Below are 15,190 nucleotides of genomic sequence, written 5' to 3' on the forward strand. Positions count from 1 at the left end.
GCAAATGCTATTGGGTACATCCCATCATTCCCATCAATCCCAACAGCTGCCAATAGTTGCCCCTTCAAAAACCCTCTTAAATGACAAGCGTCAAGACTAATAATTGGCCTACATTCCTCCAGAAATCCGATTCTACAAGCAGCTAGGCACACATACATTCTCTTGAAGTGCAGTGTGGGTGTGTGTAGATTAATTTTGGCTGTAGTGCCTGGATTAGAAACCCTTAACTCTTCACAATAATCTCTAGCTCTTTCAAACTGATAGGCAAACCTTCCTTTAAGCATTTCCAATGCAATCTGCCTAGCCCTAAAGGCTTTGTCTAGGGAAATGTCTACTTGAAACTGATTTTTTATACCTTCCTTTATTTCAACACTTTTGATGTTAGGTCTTCTTCTAAACACCTCTAACCATGCAACTGCAATCCACCTTGTAGAAACCATCCTACTATGAAAGGCCCTAGAACATGTATGTTTTTCCCGATAGGTTTTCACAAGCAAAGAGTTTTCTTCACGGTCCCATGAAGCATAAATATACCACTCACAATTCTCACATTTGTAACTCACCTTGCGAGACTCATTCTTAACAATTAACAATGGATATCCATGCTTGATTCTATAAGACTGCACAGCCTTCTTAAACTCCTTGTGGTCACTAAACAACATCCCTTTCTCAAAAACGGGGTCGGGCATATCCACCTCAACTCTAAATTCAATATACTTGGGATGCTCTTCATCATCCTCAGAGTTGACAGGTGTGCACAAAACATCAGAGTGCCCATAATCACTTTCCCTACTTTTTATATTATGCTCCTCATCACTAAAGCAAGTGGGTACCCAATTTGATGTGTTCTGCTTATTAGGGTTTATGTTCGATTGGTCATAGGCAGTGGTTTGGACAATGTGAATGGATGGAGCAATGTAAGTGGATGGGTTAATGGGGGAGGATGGTTTTTCATATCTATCAAATTCACTGTCACCTACCAAATCAGCATAGTCCTCATCAAAAAAATTGTCATCTACTCCAACTCCCTCATCAACTTCTTTATGAAACTCATGCTCATCATCACCTTAATTACCTTTATCCTCATCAACTACATGCTCCACATATATGTGTATCAACCTTTCAGGTGCAAATTCTAACCAGTCACGTAAAACCCTAACATCATCATCTTTTTTCAATGGAAATAGGCCATTATGAAGTTCCATATGAGGAATTCGGTAAAAAAATTCTGCTACATTCGTAATACCAAGATCTTTGGCATACTTAGGCATATCAAAAACAGCAAAAGTGTCAGGATCAACATCTGAGACCCTTGATTCAATTCCTCTAGCATATTCAACATATGTATCACTATGTGTAATGAATACCCCTCCATGATGTAGTGACATATTAAATGTTTGATCCATATTCAAAGCCCTGCACACACATATAAATGCATTACTAAAATATTACATTTAATTAATAAATTATTAAAATATAATTCACATACATGTGCGGACAAGAGCTATAAAGTAGAACACATGGACCACTCAGTTGGACCACAATCATTCCACTTAGTCAATTTACCAAGTAAATATATGCATTATTTTACACCATTCAATACACACAACTCATCATCACAGGTTGACCCACCAAAATTAAATATCAATAAAGTAAATAGTTTCATACAAAACACAACCAAATATATCATAAACCATTGACAAAATTCTGTGCATCCAGTTTCAAGTAATAAAGTAACCGGTTTCAAGTATCAATACAGTATATATCAATAAAGTATCCAGTTTCACTTTCAAGTAACCTAATCACTCTGTGCATCCAACAACGAAATCTCAAACAAAAAAAATGGAACAAAAACCTCAACAAACCCAAACAACAAAAGCCCCAGCAAACCCAACAAAAAAAAAAAACCCAAACTTCCAATCTAGCAATGGAAACAAAAATCCAAAAAGAGAGAGAGAGAAAGAGAGCCATAGAGAATTTTTGGTTGTACCCGTCGTCGCCGCTGCTACCGCCTTGGAGTTGACCTGGAGCCATCGATGAACTTACTCCGTCTGGGTTCACGATGCAAGGAGCCGGTTGCAGAGTCGATGGGTGGTCTGGGTTCATAAGGGTTAGGAAGGGAGGGTTGGGTTTATGCGGTCAGAGCTGATGGGTGGTCTGGGTTCATAAGGGTTAGGAAGGGAGAAGGGAGGGTTGGGTTCATGCGGTCAGAGCCGATTGGTGGTCTGGGTTCATAAGGGTTAGGAAGGGAGGGTTAGGTTTCATGGATTGCTGAGCTAAGGGATGGTTCGTGGGTTAGAGAGCTCAGAGATGGTTCGTGTGTTTAGATTTAGGATTTTTAGAGTTTCTGTTTGTTTTTTCTTTGGGCAATACGGTGCGTTTAGCAGGTGCCAAGTCATCACATCATCTCCATTGCAACTGTGTCGTTTTGAGCTTATTTGGCAAAAAAAAAAAAAAACACATCAGCAAGATGAGTTGGCAGTTGACAGCAAAATCTAACCGGGGGTGTGATTTGCTAACGGAACCAAACGTTAGGGTGTCAAATCAAAGTTCTGAAACGTTGGGGTGTAAAATCCAATCACCCCCAAACGTTAGGGGTGTACTTTGCAATTTAGCCTAACTAGTAGCTAACCCGTGCGATGCACGGGAAAGTTCTTAGAAATGTTAAATATTTTTTTAATCAAATTAAATGCATTTTTTGTTGGGTTGAGAGAAATTTAACTTAAATGGACATTTTCACTTTGGATTTTAAGGAATAACTCACACAAAAAGGAATATACAAATTTCATTAGGATTTGAGCTGGTCAACCAAGGTAGGTATGTATTTCCAATTAAAGCAATCCAACATATTTTTATCAAAGCACCCATCTACCAGCAGAGAATCAAACAATGAGGTAACAGAAATCCACACATCAGTAATCAAACCTAGTCTTCAAAAATACAATCAAGTCAGTTCACCCCATCATCACACCACATTTTTCATATAGCAAAAATATGCACCCATGAATATAAGTTATAAAATAGAAATACATGACTTAATGACACATTGAATAGCAAGATGCAGCTTAGTGACCATGGACCATCATCAAATAGTTTATGTCAATTCATTTATTCTATTATTCCAATACATGTACAATAGTTCTCTTGTAGGCCTTTTGTCAAATACCTAACAGATATAGCCAAGAAATAGAACTTGATTGATGTTCAGGTGCTGAAATAGAGGAACTTAAAAAAAAAAAAAAATAGAACAATGTAATATAGAAATTAAAAACTTATTGACATATTAGGATGAAAGATATATTAAAAAAAGAAGAAAGAAAGAAAGCAAAGAACAAAAAAAATTACATATATTTATTTTGATTGATGGTATAATGACTTAAAAATGAATGAAAATATGTAATTTAATTCAAAGTAAAATTGAATCGATCATTCCCCTAATTATGTCGTGCAAACCTAATCCCTAAATATTCCTGATTCTTCGTAATCACATTAACATCCACTCATTTTCTTCCAAGTGAAGGAACACATTACACAACTCTCTACAGTCTCCAATATGGAGTATAAATGGATTGTACCATTTACATTATTGGCATTTATATTAGTGCTAGTGAATTGTGACAAACCTTCGTTCGATGGAAAAAACCTTCCTTATGGTTTTCGACTTCCATATGTTCGGAATTCTTGTCCTAGCTGCAACACAAAGAAAAGTCGATGCTATATATTGATGAAGGAAGGCGAAGGAATATGCTGCAACGGGAATGTTAGTCAGAACATCCAGAATACCCAGTTTGACCGTATGAGTCTGTATGATCGTGCTAGGAAAACTTATAAGCATATCACTGACTCCAACCAAATGTGCAACAACCAATTATACATAATTCAAAATACAAAACCAAGCAAAATGCATCATAAAAAGGTGAAAAAATTATTACTCAGAAAGGCTATTTTGTGGATGGCCTACTCATATGTCTCATAAGTCCCTGCTTCATTGACTTCCACACTAAACTAACATTTTTTAAAATCATCGAATCAAATAAAGTGTTATATCTTCTAGAGTAACAGGGGAACCTTTCATTTCTACATGAGCAATAAATTTGAAGGAAGCTGTAATATCAGTCTATAATGGAAGTGGCACATTGCCTCATAATCATCATCTATTACATAGTGTGCATACCCACACTGTTTGTCTAATACCCATAGTATGTTGACTACTTGTTGTTGGATACATTATCAGAAAATTTTAAATTGGGGATCAAGCACTTCATACAGATTTACTTTTGAGTTTTTAGGAAAAAAAAAAGAAGAAGAAATAATTAGTAAAAATTATGATATGTGATATGGTCCACCTTTGGAAGGCAGAGAAGTACCACATTGGCTGTAAAGGCCATTGAATTGGACGCTAGAGTTGTAATTGTTAAAGATAGTGCTTGGGCTGGTGCTCATGTCAGTGGAATTTTCATTCCTTCTCTCTTTGTTTTGGGATTGGAGAATTTCAAAGCAAGTGTAAATTTGATGAACATAGATGCAAAATGAGCAGTACAAATAACATATGAATCCAACAGGAGCTACAATTAGAAATGAAGTCCTACTTGCTGTGGAAATCATTTATGATTCAAGACTTAGCTTGTTAGATAAACCCCTAAACCCTTTAATTTACAAAAGTAAAGCAAGCTAAAGAGTAAAAATTAAATTTAAAGCATAAGTTTGAGCAGTACATGCAATTTTTGGATTTTATATAGCAAATACTTCTGGTATAATACTTCAAAATCCAAATAGAGCCATGGTATTGCATATATAGTTTAGATTAAACTTAAATAAACCAATAATGATATAAAAAAGACTACCACAGATACACATAGTCTACTCCAACCCTGCCCCAAACAAAAAATCTACAGGGCATTCCCAGCACAATTAGAAACATAAAATAAACTTAAAAGCTCAAGTAACCAACACCCAATCGTGCATAAATTACAATAAGAATTCAGAGATTGACAGCCATACATGAACCTAGATAAGAATTCACAAAATTAAATCCAAAATAATCTGAATAGAAAATCAGAATTATAAAGAGAGCAATAAAAATTCAGAATTATAAACTAAAAAAATACCACTGACAATATACTAAAAAAAATACCATAACCTTATACTAAAAAAAATTCAGAAATTTAGAATAGAGGCAAACGAATACCATACCTTTGACCTTGATTTGAATGGAGGAAAAGACTGAAGAGAAAGGCAATAAAAAAGCATAAATTAAACAGGAATATTAGATCTAAATAAAAGTGAATGGAAGAACAAAAATTAAGAATGAAACCTATAAATTGAACAGCCGTGAAAAAAAGAAAAAGAAAATAGTTATAGAGTCCTAATTAAATTTGTATATTAGTTACCTTTGTGGACCAGTTTCGACGGGCTGGGTTGGGTGTGATGGTGTATCGCCGACTAGGCTGGGCTGGGTGTGATGGTGTATCGCCGACCAACATAATTGAGGTTGCATGTGGTGGTTTGTTGATGGGCATGCATTTTGGAGGAAGGAGAAGTGGTCTTTGCCGTGGGTCTGAGGAAGGAGATCTCTATTGGTTTGTGGGTATGGCCGTATGGTGGGTGTGGTGGGTTTTGATTGAGGAATCTGTGGGTATGGTGTCTTTGGATGCTTTGCTATGGGTCTGAGGAAGGAGATCTCCATTGGTTTGCCGTGGGTTTGAGCGTTGGGGGAGCTGGTAGAGGAGGAGCGTTGGGGGAGATGGCAGAAGGAGCTTAAGGTTTGCATTTTAGAGAAAGAGAAGGCAAGCCGTTTATCGGGTTTGTTTTTAGAAAATTTTTATTTTGCATTTATTTTTTATTTTTAGTTTTAGAAAAAGAAAATTTATTTTAATATTGTGCTGACGTGGAAATTTGTGGGAGTTTCAAAAGTTTTGGTTTTATATATATATATATATATATATTAATTAGTATAATAACTTATAATAATTAATAAAGTAAAAGCTTGCATTAAAAAATAATAATAATTTAAGTAGGTATACATTGGGTGTGGCCCGTGTGGGTGGTTAGGGAGTTTGTAGCTGTGTTGGTGGGGGCCTAAAATTGTTTTCTACTTTTTTTAGATTATAAAATATTATATACTCAACAACTGCATTGTGCCTGTGCAGTGCTAAGTTCTGTCATTTTATCAAGTGTCAAACTTTGTACAGTGTGCAGTGTCACTGTACAGTGGCATCAGTGCTGTGGAGTGTGAGCAGGTTGTGCAAGTGTGAGAGCAAACTCAGCGTGTTATCCTTGTCCTGTTAATCAAGTAGATTAAAATATATAACTTAAAATGAATGACTGATGAGGAAAAGATCAAGAATTAAGACTCAGCGTGTTGTCCTTGTCTTTTTTTTTTTTGTCTCAAAGTCAGAGAGGAAGGTTAGGGAGAAAGGAGATAAGAATAGCTAACATGGGGCCATTGGATTGGATCATTAGAGATTGCATGGGGATAATGTTTAACAATAATTTAATTTATTTTCAAAGAAAAGAATAATTTAATTTAAAAGGAAACATTCTGGGTTTTTCTAGTTCTACCATTCTCTATTTTACACGCTCTCTTTTTCAAGTTTCATCTCTCCCTGTGTCAAATCCCTAGCTCCTGCCTCTGTCTTCCTGTCGCCGTAGCCCTGCTTCTCTCAAATTACTGGGCCTAGACTTGCTTCTTTGTAAAGCCGCCTCTAATCTGCTTTGATCTTGTGCGATTTGATGGTCGATGTACTGATTGTGATGCATGCAGTGATGTTCGGAACTGGGAGGAGGAGTGGTGGTGGTGCCGTTTGGTGATTATTTCTTTTCTTTCTCTCTTTCTTTCAATCTTAGATCTGGGTCTCATCTTTCTATCTCTTTCATCTCAGATTCGAATCTCATCTTTCTCTCTCTTTCATCTCAGATCCGAATCTCATCTCTTCTTTCGGTCTTAGATTTGGGTTTGTAGTGATTTGGTGCTATTTGGTTTCAATCTCAGATTTGGATTTGTGGAATTTTTGGTGTTAATTGATTTCACTAGTTTTGGATTGTGGTTGTGACTTGTGAGCAGTGTTCTTTAGGTTTGGGTTTTATTTCTGCTGTGTTGTTCTTCAAACCTGAAATCACCCGACGACTCCGACCGCTCAACCATTGCTGAAATGAAGACACAACATAATGATGTTTGGGGCCTTCCTCTCATCCTAGAAAAGTTGCGAGATACAGAATGTTCTCTTCTCCGTGAAACAAGATTCTTCGACTCAAACACACTTCTTCATGTTGCAGCAAGCTTAGGCCATGATCAGATTGTAGAAGCGATCCTCTCGAAACAACAGTGCCAAGAACTTTTAACGGCAAAGAACTCCACTGGCGACCTTCCTCTTCATGTAGCTGTGAATGCTAGGCATCTGCCTATAGTTCAGCAGTTGCTCAAGTCGTCTTACCAGTGCCAAGAACTTTTAACGGCAAAGAACTCCAGTGGCGACCTTCCTCTTCATGTAGCTGTGAATGCTGAGGATCTGCCTATGGTTCAACTGTTGCTCATGTCGTCTGACCGGCGCCAAGAACTTTTAACGGCAAAGAACTCCAATGGCGACCTTCCTCTTCATCTAGCTGTGAATGCTAGGCATCAGTATATGGTTGAACAGTTGCTCAAGTCTTCTGACCAGTGCCAAGAACTTTTAACGGCAAAGAACTCCAATGGCGACCTTCCTCTTCATCTAGCTGTGAATGTTGGGCATCTGCATATAGTTCAACAGTTGGTCAAGTCGTCTTACCAGTGCCAAGAACTCTTAATGGCACAAAACTCCAATGTCGACGTGGCTTGTAAACTACTAAAGGAGAAAAATGAAGAGGGGATAACTCCTCTGGACCTGGCCTTGATTAAAAAAAAGACACTTTTGGAATACAAGTACCATCAGGTGGCCGAGTTTTTAATTGAGACAGGTCGCAAAGCTGAAAATGGGGAGCTTATGGAATTCGAGTCTGAATCTTGTAAGTCACCACCCGGATATAAGGCTTGTTTGGCTCTGTTATTTAAATAATAATTTTTAGTATTAAACGTCACGATATATATTTTTACAACACTTTTTTATTTATACGAATTTTATAACACTTAAATAACGATACTAAAATTTTTTTATCAGACGGCCAAGCACGCTGATATTTTTGGTTTTTAATTTGCAAAATGGACATAATTTCCTACTTCACTTAGCCAAACACTAATTTTTTTTTCAATTTCAATGTCTTTTATTAATTATATACTGGGTAAACTTTATGATCAGGTTATCTTATTTTGTTAGTTGAATGAATGGTATGTGCAATACAATGAAATTTCGATCTCTTGATAACAGGAAGAATTTTACCTTTCATACAATTTACATGTTGCTTGGTTTTAATGGTTCCAGATGATCTTGCAATCAGGGGGTCCACCATAAGCATCTCGAGTGTGCCCAAAATATATTTTTTATTTGAAAAAAAAATATATGCATAATTATTTTTAAACTTGTTTTATCTAAATATTGAATACCATTAATTGATAATCATAAAAATTTGAATTTAATAATAATAGGGAAATGTTATGTTTATAATATTTTTATAATAATTTTTTTAAAAATTTCAAATAATAAATTTTTACTAGTTTTGAATTAGACCACTACAGACTTCATTTCTTTTATCCATCAACAATAATTTGTCACCTAGAATCTGAAAAATTTCAACCAGATTTCAAAATTGATCTGAGTGACGCTGAAATGAAACCAGATTCCCAACATAAGGGGGATAAAGGAGGAAAGGGAATTGCTCTTAGTGACGCTAAAATGAGGAATGCTTCTTGGAACTCAATCAAACCTAAGCTGGAGAGATTTCCCCAGAAGTCAGAAGACAAAGTTACAAGTATGGATCCTGAATTGTATAAGGTTGTAAAGAGTAAGGATATTCATTTCATCAGAAATAAAGCTGAAGATACGGAACATCCTGCTCTCTCGGACAAAACCCCCGAATTAAATACAATCCTTCATCTTGCTGCTGCAAGCTCAGACAATAAACAATTTGTAGGAGAAATCCTAGAAATCGAACTATGCAGACAATTTGTCACGGAAAAGAACTCCAATGGCGACCTTCCTCTTCATGTAGCTGCAAGTGCTGGGAATATGCAAATGGTGGAACTCTTAGCTGCAAGTGTACCACAAATGGAGAAAAATATGGAGGAGAATACTCCTTTGCACCTAGCCTTGATAAAAAAATTCCAAGTGGGTGCTAATTTGGCTTTGAAAGCCGAGTACAATAAGGTGGCCAAGTTCTTGGTTGAGAATTGTCCAGAGGTGTCCTTTTATCCAAATAGGGAACGCAAGTCTCCTCTCTATTTGGCGGCAGAAGGAGGAGATGAAGAGCTCATGAGGCACATGATAACTACCAATTGCCTGCCATATGGCAAATCAATTGTTCACGCTGCCATTTATTATCTCATGACAACTACCAACCTGCCATATGGCAAATCAATTGCTCACGCTGCCATTTATGGTTCCTTTACTGCGAGAAAAAAAGGTAATTTTCAATTTCAGGGTATCTCAATTGTCAAATCACTTACTTCTGTTTTCCTTTCCCCTTCATTGTGTCTCCTACAAGTAAACATTGATCAGGTCATCTGGGTGTGAACATTTATGGTTCCTATACAAATGGGAAAATAGGTAATTATCAATTTTACGGTATGTCAATACACATACTTCCTTTTCTTTTACCCATCAATGTGTTTCAATACATATACAAGTAAACATTGATTAAGTACTATTTGCATGTGGTTCCTAGCTATACGCCCATACCATGAGGAAAATCTGTAATTTTCAATTTCAGGGTATCTTATTACACATTTTGTTAATGGATGTCCTTAGCGCATTAGTTAATGAGTTATTTTAAAAAATATATATTATTACTTTCATGGAAGTTATAAAAGATTGTGAAAAAAAAAACTAGTTGATTTTTTATTTTCCCATAGCAAGTTTCTAAAAATGTTTCTTAAATCAATGCCTTTAGTTTACATTAATTTTTTCCTTATTTTTTTAACCCACTATACACACCATTTGTGGTTCCTATACCATGAGGAAAATACGTAATTTTCAATTTCAAGATGTCTCACTACACGTCTTTTTTATTTTCCCTTCAATGTGTTTCAATACATATGGTCACATACAAGTGAACATTGACTAGATCATTTGTGTGGGTTTTTATTGGGCTTACCTTGTGCGATGCACCCTTGTGTGGGATCCCTAATCCTCCCTATCCCTGCTCTAATTGTGAAAGGGACATTAAATGCTTAAGCCTGAGGGTTTGAACCCAATTATGTTATATTGATTCCCCATCTCCTTAATTTATTTATTTATTTTTCCATATATATGATACTTTCACGCATACGTGTATATCTAACGATCTCCCTCTTACTTGTAAGTCATAAAAAATTATAGGACCATAACTTATTACACAAACTTTTCCATAACTCTATTATGTGGTTGGCTATAAGCGGTGGAAATTTTTTTTCCTACGTATAAAAGTGACAGAGAGCCAGTCATATGTTGTGGTATTAGAATTATTGTTGAGTCATTGCCTCTTAATGGGCCTTGAGACCCCCCCCCCCCCCTTTATGGGCCCTAAAAATCTCTTCCTCCAAACCATGAAGGAATGTTGTTTTAGTTAGTATATTCAATGTTACTAATTTTGTTTTGATCCAGCTAAAATAGTCAAAATATCTTGTATCAACATGCAATCTAGTACAGTAATACCACTCGTACCACTTCAAATCAAATTCTAGCCAATTTTGGAAAATTTTAGCCGATAACAGATTTTGACTCAAAAAAAAAAAAAAAAAAAAATCCTACCTCCTTCTTTTGGTTTCGGTCCACTGCCTCTCCTTTATTATTTGGAGTAAGTCTTAACGGTACTCCTGGAGTACAAAGAACGGTACTCCTTCCTCTCACATTCAGAGTAAAGTCCACTCATTAAATTTTGTTGGAGATATTACACAAAGTAATAATGGAAGAACAAGATTAATATAAAAGATAAACAGAAAATAGATAACTTGGAGGTACTATATCGTTTTCCTTAAACAATATTTGCCCCCTACATTTTTATTGCTAAAGGATTATTGCAAATTTATCTCTAGGATACAACCAAGATATTGGGTTCTACGGATAGCAATTCTAGAGAATGACCATAGGATTTTTTGTGTTTCTTGTGTTTCACCTTTTGAACATAAGCCTCTATTTATACCTATAAAGTTATGTTTCATGAAAAGGCATGTATGGAGAGTTAATTATTTTTCAAGTGAACATAAGTTTCTATTTATACCCATAAGATTATGTTTCATGAAAAGACACATATAGAAAGTTAGTTATTTTTTAATAAAACGGTTAACAAAAATTAAAACCTCTTCAACCTTTCTGAACAGTCACGAGAAAATTCTGCAGAAAATTTCATAGAGTTCAGATTTTCGAATTTTTATTTAGAAAATTCCAAAACTTGAATTTTCACTTTATGAAATCATATTCTTCAAACTCAAACATCATTATTACAACCTATCTTTATTTATACCTATATATACAACAAATTCATGGTAGAGTTTATCATAAATGTGAGATGAGAGAATACCATTTTTTCGTACTCCAAGAGTATTTAAAAATTTTCCTATTATTTGTTTGTCAACGTGTTGTATTGTACTCTTCCTTGAATGCTCTGTCCTCCACTTGTATTTTAACTTATAATTTTTTTTTTCTTTGTTTTGTTTTTGTGAGCCCCACGTAATTCTCCTTCCTTCGACGCTCTTTTGTTTTGTCCACTTGTGTTTTAAAATTAAAATTTTTTCTTTGCATTTTTTTGTTTTTGTGAGCCCCACGTAACCTACAATAAAAAGGAAAGCTTTCGGCCTCTTAAAACTTTTTCAATGTTTCATATTCAAAAAAAAAAAGAAAGAAAAAAAAACCCTCTTTCAATGTTTCACCATCACTTACTCACATTAAGATCTAGATTTGTCTTTTATTTAGTTATTATTATTAATCTTATTATATTCTACAAATAGTTGAACCGATACTTGTTATTATTATTGAACTGATATTTGGGCTTAAAGAAATATGTACTTATAACTTTAAAATCCTTAATGATTTATTTTATGAGTTATTTTTATATGAATACTATATATATATATATATATATATATAAATAATAGCTGCAACCTCGAAATAGAACGTTGAAATAGGCTAATAAAGAAACATTCTATTCCAATAAACAAACCAAAATGAGTTCGAAGTGTTATTCAAAACATTGAGTATATTTGAGAATGGTGAAAAAGAAAATCACCGATCCATTTTGGTAGGCCGTTTCACCCATTAAACTATTTATGAAAGAATAATGAGGGAGTTAAAAGAGAAGAAACAAAAATCCATTGACTAGTGTAGGAACTGGGGTTAAAGTTACAATATTGGGCAATGGGCACATGGGCTTTCAAGTTACCAGCCAACGGAATCTAAATCATACTGGAGACGGTTTTGATTTAGCTAAGGAAATAAAACATTTTAGTATCGATTAATGTGAGTGTACAGTTTTGGGATTATTGCTAAATTTTATATATATATATACACACACTACAGCCCCTGTTTCTTATTATTCATTATCTTGATCAGTTTTTTTTTTTTTTTCCTTGGATTAAGATTAATATGTTGACATTCTAAAAAATAAAAATAAAAAATTGAAGAAAAAACTTAAGTGACGACGAGGCCCGGTAGAAAGTGGGAATTGAATAAAAAATTAACCAATTTATCATGGAAAGATATATTCAGGGGGAGTACAATTGTCTCATCTTCCTAGCTCATTGTTGACTGATTATATCGTATTTCAATTGTTATTGTTTGTGTTCCAGATATGTTAGATACTGTTTTGGAAAGCCTGCCAAATGATATCCTCACAGTGAAAGACGATGAAGGGATGACTCCTCTTACCTATGCAGCATCAATAGGTTATCTTAGTGGTATTAAAAGCTTACTAAGAAAAACTACAATACCTTGTGTATATGGGGAACATTCGCGCTATTATCCCATTCATATAGCAACCAGGAAAGGTCATATTAAGGTAGTTAAAATGTTTCTTGATGAATATCCAGATATGATTGAGTTACTCACTGCCGAGGGTCAAAACATGTTGCACGTAGCTGCTATGTATGGGAAAGCCAAAGTGTTAGCTTATATGCTAAAAAGGCATGATCTTAAAGTTGAAATGCTTATCAATAATAAAGACCAAAATGGAAACACCCCTTTACATTTGGCCGCCATGAGATGGCATCCTATGGTTGTTAGCATGTTGACATGGGACAAAAGAGTTGATTTAAAGGCTTTGAATAATGAAGGTGAGAGAGCGCTTGACATTGCATTGAACTGCAGTGGGGAGAATCCCTCATTTCGAGAGGTATGTGAACATTGAAAGCCTGATACAATTGAAAATCCTGTCAATTGATTTAAACCCCCCTTTTGTAGTAGAAAGTTTTGTTCCAAACAATATATATATATATATCATAGTTATATATGATCTCACCACTAGAATTAATCCAAATGTACCTTTGTTATATATATATGGTAATAATTTTTTGTTTAATTAATATTTTGAAATTCTACAGTTAAATTACAATTTTAAATTTTTTCTTCTTTTTTCTATGATCATCTTAATATTTTGTGTGTAGTATGGATAGTCTATTCTACGATTCATGCTTGTGTGCAATGGAGACACTTTTTTTTTTTTTTTTTTTTTTTTTTTTTTAAATATAAATCATTTTTAGAGAAATTTCTCTAAAAAAGGTCATGACAAAATTAACAAGGTCATGACAAAATTTCTCTCATTTACCATGCAGCGATTGACATGGGAAGCCTTGAGATACGTCAGTGGCCCACGAGCTTCTCCTCGATGCGTTAGTGGGGAGAACCCGCAATGTTCAAAGTTTGGGATGACTCTAAGCACAGACAAATACAAGGACAGGACCGGGACTCTCTTATTGGTCGCAACCCTTGTGGCCACTGTAACTTTTGCTGCGGCTTTCACCATGCCAGGTGGCTACAAGGAGTCTGGAGGTATGGCAAAATTCCTAGAAAAGCCCATGTTCCTCGTATTTGTAATTAGCAACTCCATAGCTATGTATAGTGCCCTTACTGCTGTTGTTACTCTCATTTGGGCCCATTTAGATGATTTGAACCTTTTCATTGCTGCCTATCAGTTCAGTGTGCCATTTTTGGGACTAGCTATAACAATGGTCTCCTTAGCATTCATGGCAGGTAATTACCTAGTATTGAGAGACCACAATTGGCTTGCCTATCTAGTTTTGAGCATTGGCTCATTTTTCCTCTTCACTCTCTCGATCATATTTTTTCCACTTTGTTTACCAAATTCCTCACCCCATCCTATCATTCGTTACATCCTCCGCTACCCATTTCACCTTCTGATTAAGTTTACTGGGTGTGACACTGATGATAGGGAAGAAGAGTAGTCTCCTCTACATATGTTGTCTTGATACGGACCTTGCATTGGACATGCATGCAGAGATGGAGAACATTAATTTATGTTAAGTTGGTCGTTAGTTTAGTCTGTTAAAATTTGCAGAAACTCTTTAAATAAAAATGTTCAAATATCATGTCTAAGGAGGTTGGGTTTCCTCGAAAAGCCCAGTATTGTATTTATCTTGAAATTCTGTTGTTGCTCTTATATACAACTATGGTGTATTTAGTCTGCCATTGTCATACTGTTTGGCACATTGATATGACGTATGTTTTGGTTACAAATGTTAAGGACTCACTATATTAACAACTCTATAGATGTTGTACGTTATGGTTACTGTAAGGAAATTTAGAATCTTGGTTGAAACTACATCAATATTAATCAACTTGTTACATTAATCAGTTATATGTACTCAGAATGATTTTTAGGTTAATTCTCACGAAGCAACTGCCATATGAAAAATAATAAACAACCAAACAAATAATACAACATATGGTGATGCAGGAAAAACCAATGGAAAAACTATTCCAAAATAAAAACAATTGTGAGGGCTTAATCACCAACCCCAAAGCAAAACAAATCCACTATATAAAATTGAAGTTTATAAATAGAACAATCATTTTCTAATTTACTACCTCATATAGAATTGTGTGTGCGAACTCTATTGAACCCAGTCACA

At 35.1% G+C, this 15,190-nt stretch overlaps 2 protein-coding genes and 1 long non-coding RNA gene across 3 annotated transcripts; 2 read left to right on the forward strand and 1 right to left on the reverse strand.

Annotated features, from left to right (window-relative positions):
- Positions 1-3,553: 3,553 nt before the first annotated feature.
- Positions 3,554-5,498, reverse strand: LOC115983240. The gene is made up of 3 exons (XR_004089924.1): positions 5,391-5,498; positions 5,194-5,223; positions 3,554-3,747 (listed from the first exon to the last, which is right to left on the reverse strand). It is a non-coding gene; the product is annotated as an uncharacterized LOC115983240 (long non-coding RNA).
- Positions 5,499-6,566: 1,068 nt separating this feature from the next.
- On the forward strand, positions 6,567-13,309 carry LOC115983170 (ankyrin-1-like). Its single transcript, XM_031105805.1, has 4 exons — positions 6,567-7,983; positions 8,713-9,534; positions 12,893-13,101; positions 13,181-13,309. The coding sequence occupies exons 1-4, from the start codon at positions 7,152-7,154 to the stop codon at positions 13,208-13,210; spliced, it is 1,893 nt and encodes a 630-aa protein (XP_030961665.1). The 5' UTR covers positions 6,567-7,151; the 3' UTR covers positions 13,211-13,309.
- On the forward strand, positions 13,300-14,828 carry LOC115984877 (protein ACCELERATED CELL DEATH 6-like). The gene is made up of 2 exons (XM_031107873.1): positions 13,300-13,434; positions 13,874-14,828. Exons 1-2 carry the CDS (start codon positions 13,300-13,302, stop codon positions 14,501-14,503), a joined length of 765 nt encoding a protein of 254 aa, XP_030963733.1. The 3' UTR covers positions 14,504-14,828.
- Positions 14,829-15,190: the final 362 nt, after the last annotated feature.

This window comes from Quercus lobata, chromosome 4 (genome assembly GCF_001633185.2).
Source record: "Quercus lobata isolate SW786 chromosome 4, ValleyOak3.0 Primary Assembly, whole genome shotgun sequence".
Taxonomy (NCBI): domain Eukaryota; kingdom Viridiplantae; phylum Streptophyta; class Magnoliopsida; order Fagales; family Fagaceae; genus Quercus; species Quercus lobata.